The 26,962-nt window shown below is 39.7% G+C and overlaps 1 protein-coding gene across 5 annotated transcripts in view; it reads left to right on the top strand.

Annotated features, from left to right (window-relative positions):
* CKAP5 (cytoskeleton associated protein 5) overlaps positions 1-26,962 on the top strand; it is a 119,218-nt gene that overhangs the window by 32,661 nt on the left and 59,595 nt on the right. For all 5 annotated transcript variants that reach the window (XM_061610911.1, XM_061610912.1, XM_061610913.1 and 2 more), the window contains exons 3-19: positions 2,285-2,478; positions 8,802-9,008; positions 11,390-11,561; positions 12,814-12,946; positions 13,171-13,274; positions 13,852-13,965; positions 14,328-14,432; positions 14,930-15,019; positions 15,128-15,292; positions 16,332-16,460; positions 17,967-18,149; positions 19,435-19,548; positions 23,077-23,187; positions 23,920-24,012; positions 24,618-24,803; positions 25,767-25,861; positions 26,858-26,915. In XM_061610911.1, coding sequence (XP_061466895.1) covers positions 2,285-2,478; positions 8,802-9,008; positions 11,390-11,561; positions 12,814-12,946; positions 13,171-13,274; positions 13,852-13,965; positions 14,328-14,432; positions 14,930-15,019; positions 15,128-15,292; positions 16,332-16,460; positions 17,967-18,149; positions 19,435-19,548; positions 23,077-23,187; positions 23,920-24,012; positions 24,618-24,803; positions 25,767-25,861; positions 26,858-26,915 — 2,253 coding nt within the window. The remainder of the gene's footprint in view (positions 1-2,284; positions 2,479-8,801; positions 9,009-11,389; positions 11,562-12,813; positions 12,947-13,170; positions 13,275-13,851; positions 13,966-14,327; positions 14,433-14,929; positions 15,020-15,127; positions 15,293-16,331; positions 16,461-17,966; positions 18,150-19,434; positions 19,549-23,076; positions 23,188-23,919; positions 24,013-24,617; positions 24,804-25,766; positions 25,862-26,857; positions 26,916-26,962) is intronic.

Below are 26,962 nucleotides of genomic sequence, written 5' to 3'. Positions count from 1 at the left end.
AGTAGCCTCTTGTCCAGAGTATAGGTTGCGCATGAGGACAATCAGATGCTGTGGCACCCCTATTTCTTTTAAAGCATTCCATGGTTTTTCATGATCTACACAGTCAAAGGCTTTGCTGTAGTCTATAAAGGACAGGGTGATTTTCTTCTGAAATTCCTTGGTCCATTCCATTATCCAACGTATGTTAGCGATATGATCTCTGGTGCCTCTTCCCTTTCTAAATCCAGCTTGGATGTCTGGCATTTCTCGCTCCGTATATGGTAATAGCCTTTGTTGTAGAATCTTGAGCATTATTTTACTTGCATGGGATATTAAGGCAATAGTTCGATAATTACTGCATTCTCTGGGATCCCCTTTCTTTGGAATTGGGATGTATATTGAACACTTCCAGTCTGTGGGCAATTGTTTAGCTTTCCATATTTGTTGACAAATGTTTGTCAAACTTTGGACAGATTCAGTCTCAGTAACTTGTAGCAACTCTATTGATATGCCATCTGTTTCTGGGGATTTGTTTCTTCCAAGTATTTTAAGAGCAGCTTTCACCTCACATTCTAAAATTTCTGGTTCTTCATCATATGGTTCCTCCGTGAATGAATCTGTCATTCTGTCATCTCTTTTATAGAGTTCTTTTATATGAGTGAATGAATCTGTCACCTTGTCATCTCTTTTATAGAAGTGTATTGCTTCCATCTTCCTTTTCTTTCATCTCGGTCAGTCAAGTGTGTGTTCCCCTGTTGATTATTCAACGTCCCTACTCTTCGTTTAAATTTCCCTTTCATTTCTCTACTCTTTTGGAATAGGGATCTTGTTCTTCCCATTTTGTTGTCCTTTTCTATTTCTGTACAATAACTATTGTAATAGTTTTCTGTGTCCCTACGTACTAGTCGTTGTATAGTCGCATTTAGGGTTCTGACTGTGTTTCTGTCTCCTTTTGCTTTTGCTTTCCTTCTCTCTTTAACCATTTTAAGAGTTTCTTCAGTCATCCATTGAGGTCTTTCTCTCTTTTTAACAAGAGGTATTGTCTTTTTGCATTCTTCCGTGATAATGTCTCTGACTTCAGTCCATAGTTCTTCTGGTTCTCTGTCAAGTTTAAAGCCTCAAACCTGTTCCTTATTTGATCTTTATATTCCTCTGGGATGTTATTTAAATTGTATTTTGGCATTATGATTGCTTTGTTGTTCTTTAGCTTTACTCTGATTTTCGATACGATTATTTCATGATCTGTACCGCAGTCTGCTCCTGGTCTTGTTTTTGCTGAAAGTATGGAACTTCTCCATCTTCTGTTTCCAATTATATAATCAGTTTGATTCCTATATTGACCATCTGGTGATGTCCACGTGTACAGTCGTCTTTTTGGTTGCTCAAAAAATGTGTTGGCAAGAAACAAATCATTGGCTTCAGAGAATTCAATAAGTCTTTCTTCTGCTTCATTTCTGTCACCTAAGCCCCATTTCCCCACAATTCCTAGTTCTTCTCTGTTCCCTATTTTTGCATTCCAGTCCCCCATGATTATCATCATATCTTATTTTGGTGTGTGATCAGTTTCCTCCTGTACTTCTGCGTAAAATGAGGCTAGTTTGTGTTATACTGCCCTCCCCCTCGCTCCCAAGTTTCATAATCTATTATAATAAGCAAGCAAGCATCTAAGCCATCCCTCTTGTTAAGATCTGGCATAATTTTTTCTAGACAGTTTCTTGCCTTGACCTGTCTTATGTTTGGAGTATATGCATATACTTTAGCTGGCAAACATGTTAATTGGTAACTTCTAAATGTCTTGTGAATCTTTTTGTGTAATTATCCAAGATGGTTGATATTCTACTGCATAGTTTCTCAAATGAAACACCAGTTTGCTCACTGACTTGCATAGCATGTGGCTGTACCTTCAGCCATGGCTAATTTGAGGATTACTCTTGAAATTAGTTCTTGAGGCCACAGAGAAATACAGAAGTATGCCTATGTGTTTCTATTCTGTTGAGAAGCAAGGAAGCTGAGGCCAGGGAACTCGTACCATCAGCTCCTGAAGTTGGCCTGAGAATATGTTTGTTTTGTTTTTCTAACATTCTCAATTGTAAACTACCTTGCTTGGCAGCCAGTATATAAATGAAATAAACAAAACAATAAATACATGAGTAGCTATAGGAAAAATTTAGATGATGGTTTTTGTGCTACTTTTATTGTTGTAACTAAGAGAAAAATCATTATTTGAAGAGTTAATATCTTGTTCAATTTAGGCTCAATTCAGTTAAGCAGAAGCCTCATTGATACCTTTCTGTTCTATTCCTAGTTGTGGAAGGCAAGGATAAATGGCTATGAAGAAGCCTTGAAGCTGTTTGAGAAGATAAATGATGAGAAGAGCCCTGAATGGTCCAAGTATCTTGGACTTATAAAAAAATTTGTAACAGACTCCAATGCAGTTGCTCAACTGAAAGGATTGGAAGCAGCAGTTGCCTATGTTGAAAATGCCCATGTAGCAGGAAAGTAAGTCACTTGGTGTCTGCCTTCAATACAGTTTTTCTAGGAAGGGTCTCCACCAGCTTTTGCATTGTTGCCAAACAGTTGGCGTAGAGCAAACCAAGGGCCGCATTCCCCCATGAGAAACCTTTTTGGGGCCACATACCAGTGATGGCATGGGTAAAGGATGTTGCCCTTAGTCTTATGCAGTAGGCTACATTTCCAATCATGCAAAAGTCAGAGGTTTCTATACATATACACAGACACAGGCAATCAAGAGGCATTATTGTAGTTCAAGGACACATTCCAGCCAGGCAAAAGCACTTGAGAGGGATGTGGCTTGTGAGGGGATATTGTTTATTTATTTAATTATTTATTAAATTCTGCCCTTCATCCTAAAGGAGTGCAGGGCATGATTTGGGGAGAGCTCTGAGGGCCAGGCAGAGAGGTCAGGAGGGCCACATTTGGTCCCTGGGCCTGAGGTTCCCTACCCTGGGCCCACAGGAAACATTAACTGGTTGACATTGGCTTTTCTTCTTGAGAGTCAAACTGTCATGTGAAAACTGGTTTTTGCTTATTGTTCTTATATCTCCCTGTTCCAAGAGTTTGCTCCTCTTCTATTGAGGGGCCTTAAAGCAGCAGTGATGATCATGTTTCAAACAAGTTGCTGTAGGCTTCAAAATTGCCATGATTTGAAGAGTTTCTTTAGAGCCATATGGGTTAAAAACTTTAAAATGAAACTTACACTCTCAGGGTGCTATTCAATTATCTTCTGGTGCTAGTGGAATAATTTCAAGTAGTGCAAATGGATTTCTCTCCTCTTCTTACCCTGCACGCACCATCCCCAAATCTGCTATGGAGGGTTGCAGGAACCTCAGAACAGATTGGAGGGAACACATGTGAAGTGGGGGGAGGGAAGTGCCCTTATGGCTAGTTGAAAGCGTTCCACTAGTGCAAAACCAGGGTAACCTCAAGGCTGGATTACTGTAATTAACTCTTTGTGGGGCTGCCCTTGAGGCTTGTCCGGAAGCTGCAGCTGGTGCAAAATGCGACTGTGCGGTTGCTCACTGGGGCAGGGTATCACCAACATGTCACCCCATTGCTGAACAAATTGCACTGGCTGCCTATTGAGTACCGGGCCAAGTTCAAGGTTCTGGTTTTGGTGTACAAAGACCTATCACTAATAAGCAAAAAAAACCTTGTGGTATAAGAATGTAGCTATAGCCCAGATATTTCCATCAAACTTTAAAAAGTAGGGAAATTGGGCAGCTATAGTGAATGCAGTAGGGGAGCAGGAGACCTGACCTCTCTGAGATATTGTACTGCCCTCCAAATTTGTCAAAATGCCAACACAATTTGGGTTGGTCTTTTACAGTCCAATCCACCCCCTTGTGTAGGGGGAGAGAAGGGGAGGAAGGGTAGGGGTAGAGAGGAAGGGGAAGGGGAGGAGATTGGGTGGGCAGGCACTGGGTAGAGGGAAATCCCCTTTCCTTTCCAAAGGAAAACATTGTGAACAGTATCACTGTTTTTCAGGGTTTCCCCCACCTTTTTATTCAACAGCAAGCGCATGTAGTCTCCCACCCAAATTTAAACCAAAGCTGTCACTAGCCACATCCACACCAGACCTGTATTTCTCTTTAGACAGTCATGGCTTCCTCCCCAAATAATCCTGGGAAGTGTCATTTGTGAAGGATGCTGAGAGTTGCTAGGAGACACCTTATTCCCCTCACACAGCTACAATCCCCAGAAGAGGGACTGACTGTTTGACAGAGCTCCAGTGGCCAGTAGTTTAACTGTCAACCCCTCTTCTGGTGATAGTATCTCTGTGAAGGAAATACAAGTCTCCTATCAGCTATCAGCACGCTTCACAAACAACGCTTCCTAGGATTCTTTGGAGGAAGCCATGACTGTCTAAAGTGAAATAAAGGTCTGGCGTGGGTGTGGCCACCTGATTAGCCAAGCCAAACAGCTATGAGTCTGGCTTTTAAAATACTGACGGTTCTTACTGAGCATGCCCATGCTTATCATTGACTCCAATGTTAAAAATCAATGTTAATTAAAAATCAGCCAGGCATTTTTTTTAATTTTTAAACTGCAGAAGATGAAGGTCAGAGTATGGGGCAAGGTCAGTAATGGGATTACAGGTACTTTGTGAACATGGTTGATTTTTAATTAATTTCAACAAATTATGAGACCACTGACAGAAAAAAGTCCAACAGGTCTGGATGTTTTTCTCTTGTTTTACACTTTGAACTCTTGATTATCTCTATTTTGTGTAAATCCATGAAAACCTAGAGGGTTGTTAAGCAAGCGTTTCTGAATTCAGGACTATAAGCTTTGTAAGGTTTTGTTTTGAAATGAGCTTATGGGAAGCATCAGAATGGCATGGGGTATTTTCAATTTAACATTGCAGAATGTGAAAAATCCATGCTGGCTATAGTTTATACCTACTCTCGTGGCTATATAATACAGCTTGGGACTGGAATACCTGAAATATTGTCTTGCCCCTTATATACCTAGTCTATCTCTATGCTGTTCAGGTGAGAGCATCCTGCAGATACCTCTTGTCAGAAGGTCCGTTCCACACCACATAGGAGGCGGACTTTTAGTGTAGTGGCACCTACCCTTTGGAATTCCTTCCCCTTAAATATTAGACAGGCGTTGTCTCTGTTATCTTTTTGGTGCCTCCTGAAGACTTTCCTCTTTCAACAAGTCTTTTAAGTTGAGACCATATCCCAGTCTGCGTCTGTGTTGGAATTGCTTTTTAATATGTTTTTAAACCTTTTTAAAAAAGTTTTTTAAACTGTTTTTAAAGAGGTGTGGGGCTGCCCTTGAGGTTGGTCCGGAAGGTGCAGCTGGTGCAAAATGAGTCTGCGAGACTGCTCACTGGGGCAGGTTATTGCCAATATGTCACCCCGCTGCTGAAATAATTGCACTGGCTACTAGCTACCAGACTAAGTTCAAGGTTCTAGTTTTGGTTTACAAAGCCCTATACAATTTGGGACCAGGATACCTGAAAGACCATCTTATCCCTTATATACCCAGTCAGTCACTGTGCTCTGCAGGTGAGGGCCTCCTGCAGATACCATCATATCAGGAGGTCCTTTCCGCACAACATAGGAACCGGACCTTTAGTGTAGTGGCACCTATAATAATAATAATAATAATAATAATAATAAAAAATAATAAAATTTTATTTAGCAGACGCCCATCTGTCCGACTGAACGGACACTCTGGGCGACGTACAATATAAAATACAATATAAAATACAATCTCCTTATATACATAATCATCACATTATTAATGTCATAACATCTCATCTAAAGACCATCTTACGCTGATACAGTGTAAAACCTAACCCACCCCAGAGATCCCATAGGCCTGCCTGAAGAGCCAGGTCTTCAAGGCTCGGCGAAAAGTCAACAGGGAGGGGGGCATGCCGAAGGTCAAAGGGAAGTAAGTTCCAGAGGGTGGGGGCCACGATCGAAAAAGCCCTCTCCCTGGTCCGCACCAACCTAGTTGTCTTAGTCGGTGGGACCGAGAGAAGGTCCTGTGAGGCTGATCTTGTTCGGCATATTTGGTGATACTGGAGGCGCTCCTTCAGATAAACTGGGCCGGAACCGTATAGGGTTTTAAAGGTTAAAACCAACACCTTGAATTGGGCCCGGTATACAACTGGCAACCCTTTGGAATTCTCTCCCCTTAAATATTAGACAGATGCCATCTCTGTTATATTTTCAGCACCTACTGCAGTCTTTCCTCTTTCAACAAGCCTTTTAAGTTGAGACCTTATCCCAGTCTGCATCTGTGATGGAATTGCTCTTAAAGATGTCTTTAAAGTTTTTTAAAAAAGATGTTTTTAAAGATGTTTTGTTTTAATATATTTTAAAGTCTGTTTTTATGATGTTCTAGAGTGGTTTTAGTGCTTTCGCTTACCGCCCTGGGTTCTAACTGGGAAGAAGGGTGGGATATAAATCTAATATTTAAATAACAATAAATAAATAGTAGTAGTAGTAGTGCAAGAGGATAGTTGAATACTACCCTTAGGATTTATAGAAAATATCCAAGTCATTCATTTAAGACTGACTTTTTTTAGGCAATTGAGTTTTTGGCATGCTTTTTTCAAATAAGTCATGTTAGAAAGAGAACTAAAGGTTCTAAATACCAGTGTTGTCTGAAAATAGCATATATGTGGAGACTGCATGCTTCTGAGCCTGAGGCAGAAGATAATGTCTGTGTGCTTGCATTGGATCAAGCTTAGACTTCTATTATATACTGTATTTTTATCCTGCTTGTCAGACAACTGTTGTCTCCCAAGGTGACTGACATCAAATAAAAAATGAGAGAGACGGGTCCCACCATCAGGCTTGTAAACTAAAACTCCCTTGTGTGTCTTAGGGGAAAGGGTAGAGGAGGGAGATCAGTTCTTCAAGACCAGAACAAAGTGGCAAGCTACAAGCAGTCGTATTCAGTTTGCTGCAGGCTGATCTTCTCTTGCTGGTGTTCAAACTTGAAGAGCAGTTGATGGCTCTTGTTCCTTTGGCTGATGGATGGGGCCCAGAGTGTGCTTTCTGCTTTTTTCTGTAGTCCCAGGCACCTGGCAGTTGGAGTAGAGTGTTCTTTCTCACATGGAAGGGTGGGATAAGCAAGCTCCCTGCAGCTATGCTTTTTTTGGCTGACGAATGGTGCCAGATTGCTCTGTTTTGCCATGATGTTGTTCCGGAAACTGTCCCCTGGCTGATGGCAGAAGCCATAGTGTGCCTCTTCAGTTCTGCAGTCCCGGGGCAAAGTTTAATCCTTTAACTCTAAATTTTGAAAGTATTTTTTTTTAGTTCTAGAGCAGCACAGTGACTTCTAAAAGTTGACACTCTTCACCCATACCTTTAAAAAACTTGTTTCAAACAAACATTCCTCTTGAGAATTGCTGCCAGTGTAAATGATAAATTCATTCAAGTGTAATTGAATGCCCACAACACAACTGTGTACACCATAATTAGTGTGCTGGGCCATTTCCAAAGTTAAATTATTTCTTTGTAGTCTGTTCATCACTGCAGTATTGTTCCTGCGGAAGGACAGGCTTAAATATTATTAAAATATTTACATCTTGCTCTTTGTAAAACCAGGGTTGATTTCCAATGGTTAAAGTAGGCATAAAATATTAAAATGGTTCAATAAAACTGAGAAATAAATAAGGAGGGAGTCAACATGGTGCTTTCCAGCTGTTGCTGGACTACAACTCCCATTGTCGCTTGACCATTGACTGTACTGACAGTGGCTGATGGGAGTTGTCGAACAACATCTGGAGGGCACCACGTTAGCTACCTCTAAAATAAAGTATGGGTGTTTTTTTCCCAACACTTGATTCCTAAAGTAATTACTTTGATCTGCTCACTTGCGTTAAGCAACTCGCAGTGACCAGTGTGACAACCTAATCAGCTTGTTTGTTTACCTCTTTCATAATTGACCCAAAATTTCATTCCTTTGTAATGAATGTACACTTTCAGATTTGTACCTTTTATAATGTTACTTTTCAGTCAAATTTGGGAAGTAGGATAAAAGTTTTATTCATGCATAAATGCCTGGATTTAGGAGAGGTGCAAAACCCAATTGCAGTTTTTAAACAAACAATACTTTATTGCTACTCTACATCAAGTGATCTATGGATAGCCTTAGAGCTGTTGATTAAGCATAGAAAATTCAAGGGATGTTTGTACATGAATGTTTGTGAACCAATCCTCTGCATGTACCTTGAATGCAAGAGAACTTTATATTTCAGAGTGATATATTTGTATATTGCTTAGGGTTGGAATGAATCACTCTTTAGAACTCTTTAGATATACTGTTACGTGTGTATGAAAACTGTTTCTGATGAGCATAAATGCTTAAATGTGTGCTTTAGAACAGGGCTTCCCAAATTGTTGTCCACAAGCTTCATTCAGATGGTCCGTGTCATGTCTGTGAATTTGTGATTGAAGATGGGAGGCAACACATCCATTGTACTGAGTATTCATATTGATTTTTAATTGTATTTTTAGTCCTGCTTGTGTTTCGTATATTGTATTTTATTTTATTACAATTTGAATTCTGTGGAATTGCAGTTGCTACAACAGACAGGAAAATCATTAAGTGGTCCATCAAGACCCTCAGCAATTTTCAAATGGTCAATCGGGGGAATAGTTTGGTGACCATTTAACAATATATGTAAGAGTCCAGCATTAAATGGAAGCAACATAGGTGGAGATCAGTGCATTCCTGTTTAATACAAAAATTAAAACTAATTCATCCAGGGAATAGAACAGTTAACGGTGATGTGACCTAAACGTATTGCCTTCTATTTTCTTTTTCTCAAGGACAACAGGAGAAGTGGTGTCTGGAGTTGTAAATAAAGTGTTCAATCAGCCTAAAGCTAGAGCCAAGGAGCTAGGCATAGACATATGTCTTATGTTTGTTGAAATTGAAAAAGGGGAAATAGTGCAAGAAGAGCTGCTTAAAGGTTTGGACAACAAGAACCCTAAAATCATAGTAGCATGTATAGAGACGCTAAGGAGAGCACTAAGGTAAGATCATCTGAAGAAGCAGTAATTCCAATAATGTGAAATAAGGGGTGGTTGTGGAGATTAATAGAATTTGATATTGCTGAATATCTGAGAGTGCAATAAAACTATTATAACAGCCTTCCAGAAGAGATCAATACAATGGATTTATTACTTTTATGAACTCTCTTGTAGTTTACTGGGTTGCCAAGGAGAGAGATTGATCCAATTCAACAGATGGCTTCCTTAAAAACATTCCTGACAGTAGCAAGTAGCATAGATATTCAGTAATTGGATGCTTTATGTTGCTGCTTTTCAGATTAAGAAAATTATTGCCAGAGACAAAACCAAAGCAACTGTGAATTAAACTTTTTTTGGCCAGAATCAAAAAATCCATGAGAGTGCCACATGCCCATATTGGCTTTGAACTTGTATCTTTAATACTAGCGCTCCCTGTTCATACTGCATGCCAGATCATGTTTTGAAATAGAAGATAGTGTCAAAAGTGGTTTGTGACTTTTAAAATGGCCACATTCCACCAGGACACATTGTGGATACATCTAAACAACTATATTAATCCTCCTCTGACTTGTCTTGTTTTTGCTAGTTAAGTAGTTAATATAAAGTCTAGTTACAAATAACATATATAAAACTTAAGATACAGAAAATGGACAAATAGTCCATTTTCTATACAGGCATACCCCGCTTAACGTAGCTTCGCTTAACGTTGCCTCGGTATAATGTACATGCTCCATACGTCTCCATACCCCGCTTAACGTTCGCACGCTTCACAATAACGTACATTTTATTGGCACGATGCTGCTGCCATCTAGTGGTGATTGCGTGCAGTACAAGTGAAGACGATTGCTTCACTTAAAGTAGATTTTCACTTAAAGCAGCCTTGTCCAACCTTTGGGCCACAGATGTTGCTGGACTACAGTTCCCATAATTCCTGACCATTGGCCATGCTGGCTGGGGCTGATGGGAGTTGCAGTCCAGCAACATCTGTGGCCCAAAGGTTGGACAAGGCTGACTTAAAGTATACTCTCCGGTCCCATTGCGAACGTTAAAGCGGGGTATGCCTGTATGTTACATTTTCAATGAAAGAAGCTGTAAAAAGAACAATTTTCATCTTCAGTAGTGTCCAGACTTGCATCAGTCATATGTTCAGATATTGAAGCTTTTAATAAACCGTTGATTATAATCCAAATATCTCAATTAAATAATACTTCATCGTTCTTGCCAGAGTGTTCTCTGGCTGCTGTTAACGTCTCAGGTTATAGGTTACCGTCATTGAGCAAATGAAGATGGAAAATAATGTCATTCCTGCTAAAAATAGGCATTGTGTTGTATCTTCTTAGTGAACCACTTTGACACTTTATTACAATAAAGTGGTATATGAATTTTGTTAATTAAAAATATCCAACAGTGTCCTCTTGTGAGTAGAATAGAGTTCTGCTCATGCAGTGGGACTTCCCAGTCCTCTTAAACCCTGCAGCCTCTCCCCACCACTACTTGCCCCCAACTTCTGCTGTGGAAGGTTGGGGGACCCTTTAGAACATAACTGTGGCGAGCATGGGTGATTGTAATTGGAAGCAGAGGAAGGGAAAGTTCTATTGCATGAGCAAAACTCCATTCATGTGACAATTCATCCTATTGCCAATTTTAATATGACTCAAATGTAGGCAAACCTGAAATTCCATAATGGGAAAGCAGAAGAACCAATTCAAGTAACTCTGTGGTTTTAAGGCTATAATCCTAAACACAGTATTTTAGGGTAAGCACTATTCAACTTGACTGGAAATTCTTGTGAGTAAAAACATCTGGGATTACACTGTAAATCATTTTCCAAAACTCACCTAGTTTCTCTTTTCAAATTAAGTGGCAAGAGAAGATTTTTACATATTGGCAGTTTACTATGAGCAATCTTAAATTGACAATGTTATTTGAAGCCATTGCCACTACAGATCTGCCAGATAAAAGGGCTAGCATATGTAGTAATCCTATGATAATAAGTAAAGGCATGTCTTCATGTCACAGTAAACCATAAAAGTTGAAGAAGCAGTGTGCTAGTGTACACTGCTGAATCACTTCGGGTTGCTCCTCCCTTAGTTGATCTGGGTGCAAAAAAGCCATGACCCTTGGTGTGGTGTGCAAACCAGTGCTCATTGTTTGTTTTCCCCCAAACAAACCAATTATCATTCTTGACTTATCAATGCTGGTATGTTTGGAAGAAATGAACCATAAGCACTGGTTACTACATGATGGTAAACCAGTGGTTGTGCTTTGTTGCTCCTAGCTCAGTGAAGAGATTCAGCAGCATGCACAGCTCATTCACGGTAAGACATGGTAAGCCTAAAAATAACTGTGTGTGTGTGTATCTATCTATCTATCTTACATTTCAGTGAATTTGGTTCCAAAATAATCTCACTGAAGCCAATAATCAAAGTGTTGCCAAAACTCTTTGAGTCTCGAGAGAAGGCTGTTCGAGATGAAGCCAAACTTCTTGCTGTCGAGATCTATCGATGGATAAGGGATGCTCTCAGGCCTCCATTGCAGAATATAAACTCTGTTCAGGTAAGCTTGGCAAGTTTTTGTTCTGCCATTCTTGGTGCAGGAAGAAGACCATCAGTAGATCAGGGTATCTTGTCCTTGGTCTTTTGACATGATGAAAACTTTGCTCCAGGAGGACCTAGCTTTAGCCAGTCAGCCTTTACAAAACAAGACAGGGACCACAATTTTTTTTTGATGCAGCCATCTTGCTGAAGCTAAGTAGGTCTGGGTCTGGGTCAGTGACTGGACAGGAAACCAATTGAGGATCTCATGTATGTTGCCTTCATGATGGAAAAAAAGTGAAGAATGAATAATCTTTTCTCCTAAGCCTGAGGAAGGGCTGGGGTTCACCCAGACCTCGTGCTGTTTTTCCAAGCAAGATGCTACTTTCACATAGAGGTTTAATATGATAAAGTCAATCTATCCCTTTCTCCAGCATTGAGCTTCTAAAGATGAAATATCTCCCAGACCTTGTGCTAATTGTGGAGTGGCTCAGGAAAAAAGAGAGAGCAGGCAACGTTTTTGAACCCCAGTGGTGTTTTGGTCTTTTCATTAAGTGTTTTTTTTTGTAGAGAAGCAGTTCATAAATAAGAGCACTGTTAATTAACAATAAGCAAAGAAAATACTTGGAAGTGGGCTCTCTGGTCTATGTAAATATTGTTGCAAATACCCACCTGACCCCTGCTTGAACTAATGTGTTCGTGATTAATATTTTCCACTATAAAATCTCAAATATAACTTTCTGCTGTATGTGTGTTTGGATCTGTCTAAACATATTTTATTTTTTTTAATTGGAGGTTGAATTCATACATTCAGTTGAAGTCACAGCAGTTGTATAATAGTGTTATCACTTTTAGCTTTTGTCTCCATTGTTAGTTGCCAGATTTGATAAAGTGATGCCAGCTGATATGATGGTAGTTCATATGTTCAAGTTAGCAAGTAATATATTTAGTTGTGTGAAATGTAAGTGCTTAACATGGTCCAAAGTATGTCAGTTATCAAATATTACTTGTTGATGTCTTAACTGAAAGGACAGTGCTATATTTTTTCCCATTAAGACAGAGTTTTTAGTGTCCGCTGCACACTGAGTTCCTCTAAATTTAATTGGGGGGTTGTTAATGATCTTCCATCTCTAATCTCCTCAAGTAGGTCATGCAGGACTTAAAGACAATTTTACATTTTAAAGACCAAAGGAGTAGTTTTACTTGGCAGTAGTGGGAATAGCAATGTGCCCATATCGGTAGTACACAATTTCATGTTGTTTGGATTCTTGCAGTTAAAAGAACTGGAAGAAGAATGGGTCAAACTACCATCATCTGCTCCCAAGCAGACAAGATTCCTACGTTCCCAGCAAGAAATGAAAGCAAAGTTTGAGCAGCAACAGGCAGCTGGTGGGGATGCAGATGGAGGTAACTTTTGAACCTGGAACTTCAAACTTGAGATCTTTGTTGAGTCAGATGAAACTGGCCAGAAAACATAAGCAGGCATAAAAGCTAGATGTAAATTAATATCTAGGTAATGTCACTGATAGCACAGTTAATAACCTCTACTTAACAATTTCTGATCATAGGTATAATAAAGTAAAATAGTGGCATAATGTCTGGCTGTCGATACTAATAGCTCTTTCTATTAGGAGGAGATGATGGTGATGAGGCTATTCCACAGGTGGATGCTTACGAACTTCTGGAAGCTGTTGAAATTCTCTCCAAACTTCCTAAAGATTTCTATGACAAAATAGTAAGTGGTGGTTGTAATCTTTCTCTGAACCATAGGCATTTAACTATCTGCCTGGTTTCCTTGCACAGTTAGCTATCCCGTTCTGTGTATAAGGTGTCTACAACACAACTTAATTCCTCAGTTGTCTTAATTCAAATGCATTCATTTCCAAGGACATACTAGCATTGGATGGCAACTCTTGAGCTGTATCATTGAATGCACAACTATGAATGAAAATTGTAAGTGCTTCATTTTATCTTTGGTTTGTATAGGCATATGAAGAGGCGTTTTCCTATAAAGACACAATTGCTGTCACTTGACCAAAGTGTATCATGTCAAATCGATATACATAGACATAAATTGTGTGTTGTATTCATAAGATTGGGTGCATGTTTTTTGAGAAATAGTGCACATGTATTGCTTCTTTGACTGCTGGAGGTAAAAGGTTCCCTAAACATGCATATGAAAATCTATGCGGTCAGTGTAGTAAAGATATTTCTGAAGAAAGTTCTGTCTGCAAGTGTTCTTGTTTATCTGCACAGTTTGCAAAAACTTGTAAAGACAAAGTTATATATGATTTTTATGTTTTGCACTGTAGGAGGCGAAAAAATGGCAAGAGAGGAAAGAAGCTTTGGAAGCAGTGGAAATGCTAGTTAAAAATCCCAAACTTGAAGCTGGAGACTATGCAGACTTGGTGAAAGCTCTTAAGAAGGCAAGGCTCTCGCTACCATTCATATCCAATTACATGGCCTCACTATTAGTGTACTTAAAAAGAGTTTTTGACCATTTAATTATCAATATGGAATGTGTTTGACCATGAGAGTGTGTTTGAATTGCGTGAATGGCAATAGAAATGCTGAAAGTCAAACGTGGGAGTGATAGTTATATAGGTGGTATAAGAAGGATTGAGTGAAGGAGAGGGAAAACATACAGTCTGGTATGGTTCTTCTGGGTCTGCTGAGATGTGCTGTTGCAGTTTGTTTGGGCTTGAACCATCTTTACAATACATTTTGTAGACACTGCATCTTTATACCCTGAGATCTCATACTGTTGAATTGTAATGTTGCCTTATAGGTTGTTGGAAAGGATACCAATGTTATGTTGGTTGCTTTGGCTGCCAAATGCCTTGCTGGATTGGCTGTTGGTCTCAGGAAGAAATTTGGACAGTATGCAGGACATGTAAGTAGTACTGTGCTTACTGTGTATCTTGCAGATCATTACAAACAATAAAAACACTATCTGCAGAATAGATTGAGCTTAGTACTGGGCTGCTTCAAGTTACTGCTTCTTGAATGTGAAAATGTTCCTTCTGTTAAACTTCTAACACAGTGACATGCCGGCCAGCACTCTTACATTGGACTGGTTTGTTGACATGGAACATGATGATGGATGCTCTGAAGCTCTTGTTTTGAATAAACAGAAGAAGAATCTCCCCCCTCACTTTTTTTAAAGAGAGTCCAATAATATTTGACCTTATTGTAAAGGGCTCTCATGATTAGGCTACAGCTTCTCTCTTGCAGTGTTCCTTGAGGGTAGTACAAGTTCAATATGATTAAATAAGTTTTCTTTTTCTGTGTATGGGACAGATTGGAGTTTCCTTATTGTGCAGTTTCCTAGAGTATTGTGGGAAATAAAACATTCCAACTTTAACATCTCGGTAACCTTTTTAAAAATAGGTTGTCCCAACTATCTTAGAGAAGTTCAAAGAGAAAAAGCCCCAGGTGGTGCAAGCCTTGCAAGAAGCCATTGATGCGATCTTCCTTACTGTAAGTGCATGGCTACTAATAGTCTAAGTGCATGGCTAGCAATATTCTAAGCAAGATTAGCAGACTCTGCTTTAACAAAAGCTAATATGCTTTATCCAACCATTTTAGACTACATTACAAAACCTCAGTGAGGATATATTGGCTGTGATGGATAACAAAAACCCAACTATCAAGCAACAGACATCCCTCTTCATTGCAAGAAGCTTTCATCACTGCAATTCTACTGTCCTCTCCAAGAGCCTACTGAAACCCTTCTGTGCTGCTCTTCTCAAGGTGAAAACAGAAGTTTGTTCTTTGCTGTAGTTGGAATAACATTGTGGAGCCCTTTGTTGGGCTGGAAGTAGTATGTGGTATTTGCAGAGTGTTTCTGTAGTTGTTCTTGTGCTAGAATGCAAAACAATCCTGAAATGTTTTGTAGAAGAATATTTGAACCAGTTGGGATAGTAGGCAGTTTACCTTAACTCTGGAGGTAGAAGAAAGGAAATGCAGGTGTGAGAACAGTAACTATGTCCATAAGGGGAAAAGCTCAAGTAACCTTGTTAGCATTTAATTGCCTCTCTTGTGCTTGCTTTAGCCTGAAGGGGGCTCAAAGGGATGGGTGGTCAGAGTCTAACCTGATTCTAGAATGTAGGCATATCTCCTATAGGTGAGAAAATAATGAAGTGTTTTCAAGAGCGGTTACTACTTCACCTCCTTTCAAAAGAGCTGGTTATCAACAGTACTTGCTGTCTTACTCCAGTCGTTTCAGTAGTAGAAAACAAAATGTTTCTTCACTGGTAGAGGTTCTCCAGTAGTAGGTTACCCCTTCTATTTGCTTTGTAGGCAGGACCATACAATATTTCTGAATGTGGTCCTCATGAGAGGAGCGTCACCTAGTTTCAATTCTAGTCCTCCTTGCTTCAAAGCAACAGAGCTAAATCTCTGAACCATTTTTGTCATGTTATGCTAGCAGTTAGATTTGTTTACCGGATAGCTCATCCTGATCTTTGAGAACTGATTTAAAACAAAAAAAATCATATTCTTTTAATATATGTAGGTGCAGAATCTTTTTTAAAAACTCACAACTTGGAGTCACCATATTTCTGTTGCAATTCGTTAAGTGACCTATGATGTGTGAGTTCACTCACTGTGCTATGATTACCAAAAAAATTCAAGACTTTAAGGAAAATTGTAAGAATCAAAGTAGTTAATAACAATTTCTATCCTTTTGTTGCAATACTAAGTGGCTGAATGTTTTTGAAAAAGAACTTTCCATGTAGTGTCAATTAGAAATCTAGCTGGCATAATACTTAGGTCTTGTGTTTGGCTACAGCATATTAATGATTCAGCTGCTGAAGTTAGAGATGCTGCATTTGAAGCCCTGGGTACTGCCCTGAAAGTGGCAGGTGAGAAAGCTGTGAGCACTTTCCTAACGGATGTGGACAAACTAAAACTTGACCGGGTAAGCCTCACTGTTTTAACAATGTGCCTTCAGACCATTGTAGTTTCTGAATACAACAGCATTTGGGAAGGGTCTGCCAATGGGTTTTAGGCCAGCGATGGGGAGGCACAGCTTGTGGGCCCCATGCGGCTCATGGTCAAATCTCATGCGGCCCATGGCAGTGTCCTGCTCTGGCGGCTCAGCCCTTTCAGTCCTGTGCCATTCCCAGCAAGAGAAAGAAAAAATAGAGTGAAAGGGAAGGAGCTTCCATAGAAATGAAAGGGGATGAAATGTCTACAGGAATACCCCACGTTAACGTACGCAATGAGTCCAGAGCGAGTACGTAAACTGAAAATGTACTTAAAGTGAAGCACTACCTTTTTTCACTTGCGCTGCCACTGTGCCACCTCTCCTTCATGCGGAGCCTCAAAGCCCCACGCTATAGCCTTTGCTGCTGCGTGGGCGCGCCTCCCAGCTGATTGCGGGCGCGCCTCCCAGCTGATTGCAGGCGCGTCTCTTTCCACACACACACCCTACGCACCGAAAGAACAGGCCACAACCAAAGGTTAAGTGTCCATTCTTGCATAGCGAGCCTACGTAAACAGGGGAATGGTGCTACTGTAAGTATGTCCGTACTCGCGAGTGTCCTTAAAGTGAAGGTCCGTATAGCGGGGTATTCCTGTAGATGACTTAAAGGACCTGTACCTTTATTTCCCTGGATCCTTTCCTCATGTGGCTGGCCTAACCCCCTCCGCCTGCAAGAGGCCTTCAAAGCACTCTCCCTGCTTAGGTGAAGAAAGGGCAGCCCCCTCCTTGCCCAAGCAGGGAAAGCAGAGTTCTTTGAAAACGTGGGCTGGCTCCATCCATGCTTTCCAAAGGCATCCCTTCTTGGGCAGGAGGGGAGCAGAAAGAGAAAACAAGGTGGAGGCAAGACATAGGACTGCATGTAAAATGGGAATTTCTATATTGGAAGATGAGAGAAATGAGAATTATGTGAAGCACCTCCCAGACCAAAACCAAAGTGTCTTGGGGGAGTTGATATATTACTCCTCAAAATATGCTCAAATATTTGGAGGGGGTAGATTTTTTTTCTCTGTTTGGGGCAAATAGCTACCTTCTTCAAAAGGTGAATAAATCCCCCTGTTATTCTCCTAACTTGTAGAGAAATTCATCCCTCTTTTCCCATCTAAGCAGGGAGAGAAAAACTCTTTCAAAAGTCAGGGAGGAACCAGGAAAGGGGTGGGTGGGGAGAGAGAAAAGTGGGTACGGAGTACAAGCGAGAGGATGACTTGCCTTTCTTTTGGCTCTGGCTCAGCCTACCATGCACTTGATTTTTCCTATGGGTCAAAGGCTCTTCATAGAAAAAACTCCCGAGTGTGACTAGCAGTATTGTCACTAAACGTCTTTGCTATATTTGGTTCAAGTTATGCAGACAAAACCTCAAAGCAATCAAAATTGTGAGTGCGTGTGTGTATGCGGCTTCTAGAGGCCATTAACGGTAGCTTTTGGTCTCCTTCTGTCCACTAGATTAAAGAGTGTGCTGAAAAAGTGGAGCTGGCTGGTGGTAGCAGAGCCGGTGGAGGAGCTGATAGAAAAGAAAGCAAACCTGTTACTGGGAAGGCTCCAGTTCCTTCAGGGGCAGCAGGGGACAAAGATACAAAAGATAATTTGGGCAAATCAGGTCCGCTGAAAAAGGCACCTGCTGCTAAGGTAAGGGAAACTAACCCATTTAAAATGACAGTATCCCTACATTAATATAAAAAACTAATTGTGTGCTCACAATGGAAAGTATTCAAGCAGCATTGGAAGATGAACATGGAGGGAGCCAAATGGCTTTCCCAGAATATGAAGCCTCTGTCCTGGATGCTACAATGGAAAAGACTCTTTCATGAGTTCAGTCACATCTCAGGTGGTAGTGGGACATGCAAAAGAGCGTTCCCAGCTCAGTCATATGGTAGGATACTGCCCTTATTAAAGTAATAAGCATCTTTGTCCCAAATTATTTAGGGTCTTTAAGTGTAGTAACTGACACTTTGAATTTGCCGTCCAAACAAAATGGCAGCTGTTTGAAGTCGGTACAAAAGAGGTGCCATTGATTTAAAAAGGCTCCAGTTGGTTTAGCCACTGAATTTTGCGCTAGCTGAAGTTTCCAAAAGCTCTTTGCAGATAGACCCAGGTACAGCACATTACAGTAATCTTGTTGATGTAACTAAGGCATGTGCGACTGTAGCCATCTTCTCCGTTATTTAGGCTAGAGAACATGGAATGGCAAAACAATGTGTAATATATACATGGTTGAAAAAATTATCACATATTAACATTTATTGACTATAGTGTTTTATGAAATCAGCCTAAAATATCTTATTTTGGAACAGTTGTACATAATTCATCATTTTTCCAACTTTATTCTTTACTTTTAATTATTTAATTTGTGAATCGCCTCATACCCAGTGATCTCTAGGCGAGTTACAATACATTTTAAAAATGTACAGTTTAAAATAAATTTAAAAACATAAAATATACAAAATTTAAAACCCAAACAAAAAGGACTAAGACAACGTACCAAAGGCCTGGCAGAGTATACTTGGGAAGTCCAGAAGTGTGTAATATTGCTCAATAGTCTCGTTTAATGATGAAATTATAAAAATGTGGTAATCATCAGATGCACAAATACCTGACTTTTGAGTGAAGGTAGTTTTGCAAATTAGAATGCCTTTCTCTTCTTCTTCACTAGTTTTCCCATCCTTTTCCAGAAATGTTTTTTAAAAAACATGTGCAAAGGGGCTATTATCTCTCTTAACCCATTGAACTGTCACGTAAAACAAATTGTTACTGTTATAGTTACATTTACTACGATAAACTGGTACACTTAGGGAAGTCATCCTGATTCAGGATATCAGCTGGCATGGTTGGCATCTTAAAGCTCCAATTCAAACTTTGCTTAAGTCTATTCAGAACTTTAATTGACTGACCCTGCTGCTTTCTTCCCGCTTAGGCTGGTGGCCCACCCAAGAAGAGTAAGCAAGCTGCAGCTGGTGTGGGAGGAAGTGCTGGAACAAAAGGCAAGAAAGGAGCTGAAGTAAAGGAGATCTTTGAGCCAGAGCTCTCGGTAGGTACTCCATTATGAGCTAGAATCCAAAGTAAAATACTATGTTTTAAAATACACTTCTTGTTGAAATTAAGGGCTATAGCTCAGTGGTACAGCATTTGTTTTGCATGCAGCAGGTCCCAGGTTCAGTCCCCAGTAGCATCTCCCTAGGTAGGACTGGGGGGGGAAAGGCTCCTGCTTTAAACCCTGGAGAGCTGTTGCTAGTCAGTTTAAACAATATTGAGTTGGATAGACCAACAGTCTTACTCTGTCCCTTTTGTTATGTGCCTTCAAATCAATTTTGACTTACGGCGACCTCCAGTAGCATCTGTTATAAACCATCCTGTTCATATCTTGTAAGTTCAGGTCTGTGGCTTCCTTCACGGAATCAATCCATCTCTTGTTCTACTCCCTTCTGTTTTTCCCAGCATTATTCTCTTTTCTAGTGAATCATGTCTTTTCATTATGTGTCCAAAGTGGTCCAATCCCACTTTCCGTATGATATGTTCTGCGCATAGATTAAACAAACAGGGTGATAAAATACACCCCTGTCTCACACTCTTTCCGATTGGGAACTAATCGGTTTCTCCATGTTCTGTCCTTACAGTAGCCTCTTGTGCAGAGTATAGGTTGCACATCAGGACAATCAGATGCTGTGGCACCCCCATTTCTTTTAAAGCATTCCATAGTTTTTCATGATCTACACAGTCAAAGGCTTTGCTGTAATCTGTAAAGCACAGGGTGATTTTCTTCTGAAATTCCTTGGTTCGTTCCATTATCCAACGTATGTTTGCGATATGATCTCTGGTACCTCTTCCTTTTCTAAATCCAGCTTGGACATCTGGCATTCTTGCTCCATATATGTTAAGAGCCTTTGTTGTAGAATCTTCAGCATTACTTTACTTGCATGGGATATTAAGGCAATAGTTCGATAATTACTGCATTCCCTGGGATCCCCTTTCTTTGGAATTGGAATTGGAATATTTAGTGAACACTTCCAGTCTTTGGGCTGTTGTTTAGTTTTCCATATTTGTTGACAAATGTTTGTCAAAATTTGGACAGATTCAGTCTCAGTAGCTTGTATCAACTCTATTGGTATGCCAACTGTTGCTGGTGATTTTTTTCTTCCAAATATTTTAAGAACACCTTTCACCTCACATTCTAAAATTTTTGGTTCTTCATCATATGGTTCCTCCATGAATGAATCTGTCATCCTTGCATCTCTTTTATAGAGTTCTTCAGTGTATTGCTTCCATCTTCCTTTTATTTCATCTTGGTCGGTCAATGTGTCCCCCTGTTGATTATTCAACATCCCTACTCTTGTTTTAAATTTCCCTTTAATTTCTCTTAATCTTTCAGAGTAGGGCTCTACCCTTTTTGTTGGCCTCTTCTATTTCTGTACTGTAACTATTGTAATAGTTCTCTTTGTCCCTACGTACTGGTTGCTGTATTACTGCATTTAAGGTTCTGACCATGTTTCTATCTCCTTTTGTTTTCCTTCTGTCTTTAGCCATTTTAAGTGTTTGGTCAGTCATTGAGGTCTTTCTCTCTTTTTAACTAGTGGTATTGTCTTTTTGCATTCTTCCCTGATAATGTCTCTGACTTTAATCCATAGTTCTTCTGGTTCTCTGTCAACTAAGTTTAAAGCTTCAAATCTGTTCCTTATTTGATCTTTATGTTCTTCTGGAATGTTATTTAAATTGTATTTTGGCATTATGATTGCTTTGTTGTTGTTCTTTAGCTTTACTCTGATTTTCAACATTACCAGGTGATGATCTGTACTGCAGTATGCTCCCGGTCTTGTGTTCACAGAAAGTATGGAACTTCTCCATCCTTTGCTACCAGTTATATAATCAGTTTGATTCCTCTATTGACCATTTGGTGATATCCACGTGTACAGTCTTTTTGGTTGCTCAAAAAATGTTTTGCAGCAAACTAATGATTGGCCTCACAGAATTCAATAAGTCTTTCTCTTGCTTCATTTCTATTTCTAGTTCTTCTCAGTTCCCTACTTTTGCATTCCAGTCCCCCATGATTATCATAATATCTTGTTTTGGTGAGTGATCAATTTTTTCCTTTACTTCTGCTGCATAAAATCTTTCCAATTCCTCTTCTTCTGCATTTGCTGTTGGAGCATAGACTTGGATGATGGTTATGTTAATAGGTTTCCCATTAAATCTAATTGATATAACTCTCTCAGACCTTATGTTATAGCTCCTAATTGCTCTTGCTACATCACTTCTCACTATGAAATCAACCCCATTTCTTCTTCATTTCTCATTTTCTACATAAAATATTTTGTAGTTGCCTGATTGAAAGTGTCCCATTTCCATCCATTTTAATTCACACACACACCAAGTATTGTAATGTTGATGTGTTCCATTTCTTGCTTGACAATTTCTAACTTTCCCTGGTTCATGCTTCTCACATTCCATGTTCCTGTTGTGTACTTCAGACTCTCCTTTCGCATCTGTGTGCATCAGCCTCTGGGCTTCCATTTCGCTTTGACCCAGCTGCGTCATTAGTCACAGTGCTACTCATGCTTGTCTGTTTTTCGTCCCCAATAAGCTCATTGAGTGCCATCTGACCTGGGGGTCTCATCTTCCAGCATTGTCTTGTGTTGTATTTGGATACTCTGTTCATAGGGTTTTCATGGTAAGAGGTATTCAGTGGTTTACCATTACCTTCCTCTGAGTCTGGATGCATCCTAGTCTGGTGTCTCAACTTTGACCATTCCGCCTTGGGTGCCCCTGCTAGGAGTGTAGCCTCTTGGTCTAGACTCCTGACAACATTGCTCTCTTCTTCGACACCCTCAAACCCCCTCACCATGTTAAGGTGTGCATCCTAGAGGAGGAGGTAGTTTCCTATGATCCTATAAACAAAATAAAGTTCATATTATTAAAATGCAGTCATGCTTAAAGAGTTTAAAGAGTCAATATGCTGTAAGTGGTATTTTCATAGAATGAGGCACCAAATTAGCAAGATCAAAACACCTTTTTTTACTGCCTTTGATTGCCTTTAATAAGCAGCTGAACATTAAGTGTGATGGTGGGCTTATAGGTGTGCTAAAGGGAGGAAAAGATAATGTGTGTGGATCAGAGAAGGCTAAAATGGGAATTGTGTGCTGAGCTACCAAACAGAATTGTTCAGGTTTAACTGAAATGTTTTAGCCACTTGTGTGAACGTAGTGAATGTCCAATGAGATGAGATACCGGAGAACTTGTGGACATGAGTTTAAAAGTAGTCTTGTTTATGTATTTACTTATTGGATGTGAAATGACTTGGTTATCCTGGACCATTATGGAAGAAAACATCATACATTTTATAGCGGTTCTACAAGGTGCAAGCCTAAAGTATCCCTTCACTCTTAAGGAATGCACCACAAGTGCTCTGCAGTGTAGTGTTAACTATCATATGTATGGTTGTCTTTTTAATTTAGATTTTTATGTATTTCTCACAAGATGATACACAATGCCAATGTAGCACGATTATGCTGCAACACAAGAGTAGGCCACCAAAAGATGAACTTCTTTTCTTTTCTGCTAACAGATAGAGGTGTGTGAAGAGAAGGCTTCAGCTGTCCTCCCAGCTACTTGTCTACAGCAGCTAGATAGCGGGAACTGGAAGGAAAGGCTGGCTTGCATGGAAGAATTTCAAAAGGTAATCATAAGTATGTGATGTGTTGGAAGTTAGTCTGCAATAGAAAAGGGGTCTCTTCAGCTACAAACACAAGATCTGAACAGGGTGGTTCATGACAGATGCTATTGGAGGTCACTGATTCATAGGGTCGCCATAAGTCGTAATTGACTTGAAGGCACATAACAACAGCTGCAAACACCATCTGTTTATAGCTTTTGCAGTCCATAGAATCTCATGAGCATCATACTGTGGTTCATGGCCTTCCAGACTATCCTTTTATTAATAAATGCAGATTTTGTTGTGAGGGGAGACTCAAATGGCCACGCTAGAGAGCTATTTCTGGGAAACTGTATTTCCCCATCTTTCAAGCATTCCCCTCAAATAATGTTGCATTAGCAACATCTACATTATATGTATTTCAGCAAGTCACCTTGACTTTCTCTTTCATTAACACTGTGCGGGGGGGGGATGTTCACCCAAACTTGGCTTAGAATTCAAAATCTCAAAAATGGAGAAGATGCTTTTGGTAATTTTCTTGTGAAGCTTTCTAAATTGAAAACTCTACCTTCCTAAAATGGAGGGAATAAAAAAACTATCATTAAAAGATAATAGATCACGTGGATTCTATATGGGGACCTGACTATAACCTGAAATGTGTCCCAAGTGAATACTGAATTGTATAATACAATTCATCTGTGTTTATGTTAAGGATTGCTTTGCTTCTTGTGGAATTATTTTCTCCTGTTCTTTAAGGCTGTTGAGCTGATGGATAGAACTGAAATGCCTTGCCAGGCTCTAGTAAGAATGTTGGCAAAGAAACCTGGATGGAAGGAGACCAACTTTCAGGTAATGCAACACTCTTTTGTGCTACTAATAGAACAACCACTAGGAAAAGCTGTAGTGTTAACTACTATAATTCATATAGCAAAGTCCAACAAAATTATCTTGGTGTTTCGCTAAAAAATTCCATAAGGCATGTCTGAACTTTCTTTGGGAATGTGATTCATGGGGGCTTGATTTCTTATTTCATACTTGCATCCATTGTAGAAGGTTATGTCACTATACCTGTATTTGATCCCTACTTAGAATATTACTGGCCAATAATACTTACCTAAGGCATGGTATACTATTAAGTTTAAAAGTGAAATTGCCCATCATGTCTGAAAAGGGATGGAAACTTGAAGTGGACTGCAAAAGTATAGAATGAAAAATAAAGCTGTTGTGGTGAAGCATTCTGACCCACGCATGAATGAAAATGCTGAGAACTATTGTATTCAGAATAGAATACAGAATCAACCAAATCAAACCCAGGGCCACACATTAAAAGCCATGAAGCATACACTAAAGTTCATTCAGTGAGACTCAAGCCCTTGAGTTGTACCATATTCTAGTATTGGAATGTAGCAGATCATAAGCTTGATGCTAAAGTGGCTGCACATTTCTTTATGCAGGTGATGCAGATAAAACTTCATATAGTTGCCTTGATTGCTCAGAAGGGAACCTTCTCCAAAACTTCTGCACAGATTGTGCTGGATGGTCTTGTGGATAAGATTGGTGATGTGAAATGTGGGAATAATGCAAAAGAAGCCCTAACAGCAATAGCGGAAGCATGTCAGCCTCCCTGGACTGCTGAGCAGGTATGTGAAATGCTTTCAATAGAATGAAAGCAGCTAATTATGTGTACATCAATCTTTTACTTACTCAGTCTTACTACCATATTCTTGTGGCTGCATGAGTTCTATAATGCTCCATTTTAAAATGCAGCAATTTAAAGTTCTCTTCTTGCAATATCATAGATGTTTTCTTCTCTCCAGTTTCACCTTGTTCTCCTTTGAGAGTGTTTGAATTATTGGGAACATTTTGCTGATGATATTCAACAGGACTAGTGCGGCACAAATTTCAGTATACCTTGCTCCCTCTGTTGCTCTCTTGAATTCCATGACAGCTGTTTAGTCCAAGTGCCCCAGCCTTTTTTGGCCCATAGTCACATTAGGACCTTTTTTGAAATGGTTGTGGGTGCCACCACAAATGGCTGGCATGGGAGTATGGCTAGCGAGAAAGTGGTTGGCTTCTGAGTAAACCTAGATTGCTCTGTTTATCCATAGCTCTCTCTCACATGCCCCAAGCATATATACAGAATGAAAGGCGTTTTGCTTGCCATGTGCAACCAGCTGGCATCTTGCTGGCAAAGGAACTGCCTGATGCTGCTGCCTCTGCCTTTCTCCTCCAGAAAGCTATTTTACACAACATGGGTGGAGGCAGCAATAGAGTGGTGTGGAAGTGAGGACAGGGTATTATTGTTATAGGGGAAAGGCCTGGGAAGGAATCAAAACAACAAGGGAAAGGGCTGGCAAGAGGTCACTATTTCAGATTCTTCCAGCCCATTGCATAGCTGATCAGTGGAGGTTCAGGGAGTGGAGAACCTGTCATCTGGTGAATTTTTTTTTAAGCCTTTACAAATCCATTTCACTTAGAAAGAGTGGCGAGCTTTGTGGGTGCATTTAGCGATTCCTATAGGTACCATCTCATGGGAAGCAGTTTTAGATGTTTTCACATTTTTGATTTCAGGAGATGGGTAAAGTTTTCCACTTTCATTTTAGGTAATGTCAATGGCCTTTTCCCAGAAGAATCCAAAGAACCAATCAGAAACCTTGAACTGGCTTTCAAATGCGATTAAAGAGTTTGGGTTTTCAGGGTAAGTGTTGAAATATTGGAACGTATGGCTTTAATAACAGTATGCCAGGAAGGCAATGCAACCCTTGGTCTGAAAAAGTGTCCTCACCCCTGACCTAAAACTTCATACATTTCAACTGAGCACATTCCACTTGTGTATCGTTAAGTGATATAAATGCATGAGTGAACCAGCTCTGGGTTTTGTTTCCCTATTAAAGCCTTTGAGGCTACAGCTCTTAACTACTTGGACAGCAAATTATCTTTGTTGTTCATCAGAATTTTGTCAGATTTTGTTTGTTCTTTAACTGCTGATAAATTCTTAAATAATTATTTAAGATCTTATTTGAAAGTATTTATACTGTGAGGGATTTTCCTGATTTAAACTGTTTAATTTTTTAATAGTCCATCATTATCCCATGATTTATTAAGTCCATATATTTAAAGAATGTGTGGTTGGTTCCTGTAATTGACATAAAAGCCTTAAATGGGTCAGAGAAAGTACTTTAGAAATGACTTGTCAGGCTAATCTGAAGGAATTACTTGAAATCTAGCTTCTTGTCAAGCATATAAATGACAGTAATGTGATGCAGTGATGAACTTAATTGTTTCACCTCTAAGAGAAAGTTGGGATAGGAAAGAGTTATTTTACCTTGTCCTATTGTCCATGCTCAAGTTGGAGTGCCTGGTATCTAATCTTTGACTAAAGACCAATTACATAGATCTTATTTGCCTACTGTTTTCCCTATTCCACATTTCTGGTAAAAACTTCAAACCAGCTGTCCCAGTAACTAGTTTGATTTCAGGATCATAGCACCTAATTTTCTTGCTAGTGCCATTTGAATTGCGATCCCATTCTTATAACAGACAAAATAAGTTGTGTAAATAAGAGCATAAAGCTGGAGATTTAAATTCCATAGTAGCTCCTTCTTCCAGAACAAACAAGTAGCTGTCCCATCTCTTGCTGCTGTATCTGCATTGTTGTGCTGCTTTCAGCTAATCTATGTGTTTTCTCTCGCAGATTGAATGTAAAGGCTTTTATCAGCAATGTTAAAACTGCTCTTGCAGCTACAAATCCTGTGAGTAAACTTCTCTTCAAGCTCAGATCCAAATACCGTCTGAAAGT

Source organism: Rhineura floridana, chromosome 2 (assembly GCF_030035675.1).
Source record: "Rhineura floridana isolate rRhiFlo1 chromosome 2, rRhiFlo1.hap2, whole genome shotgun sequence".
Taxonomy (NCBI): domain Eukaryota; kingdom Metazoa; phylum Chordata; class Lepidosauria; order Squamata; family Rhineuridae; genus Rhineura; species Rhineura floridana.
Note: the sequence above shows the minus strand (reverse complement) of the source record. Positions and strands in the feature narration are given on the sequence as shown.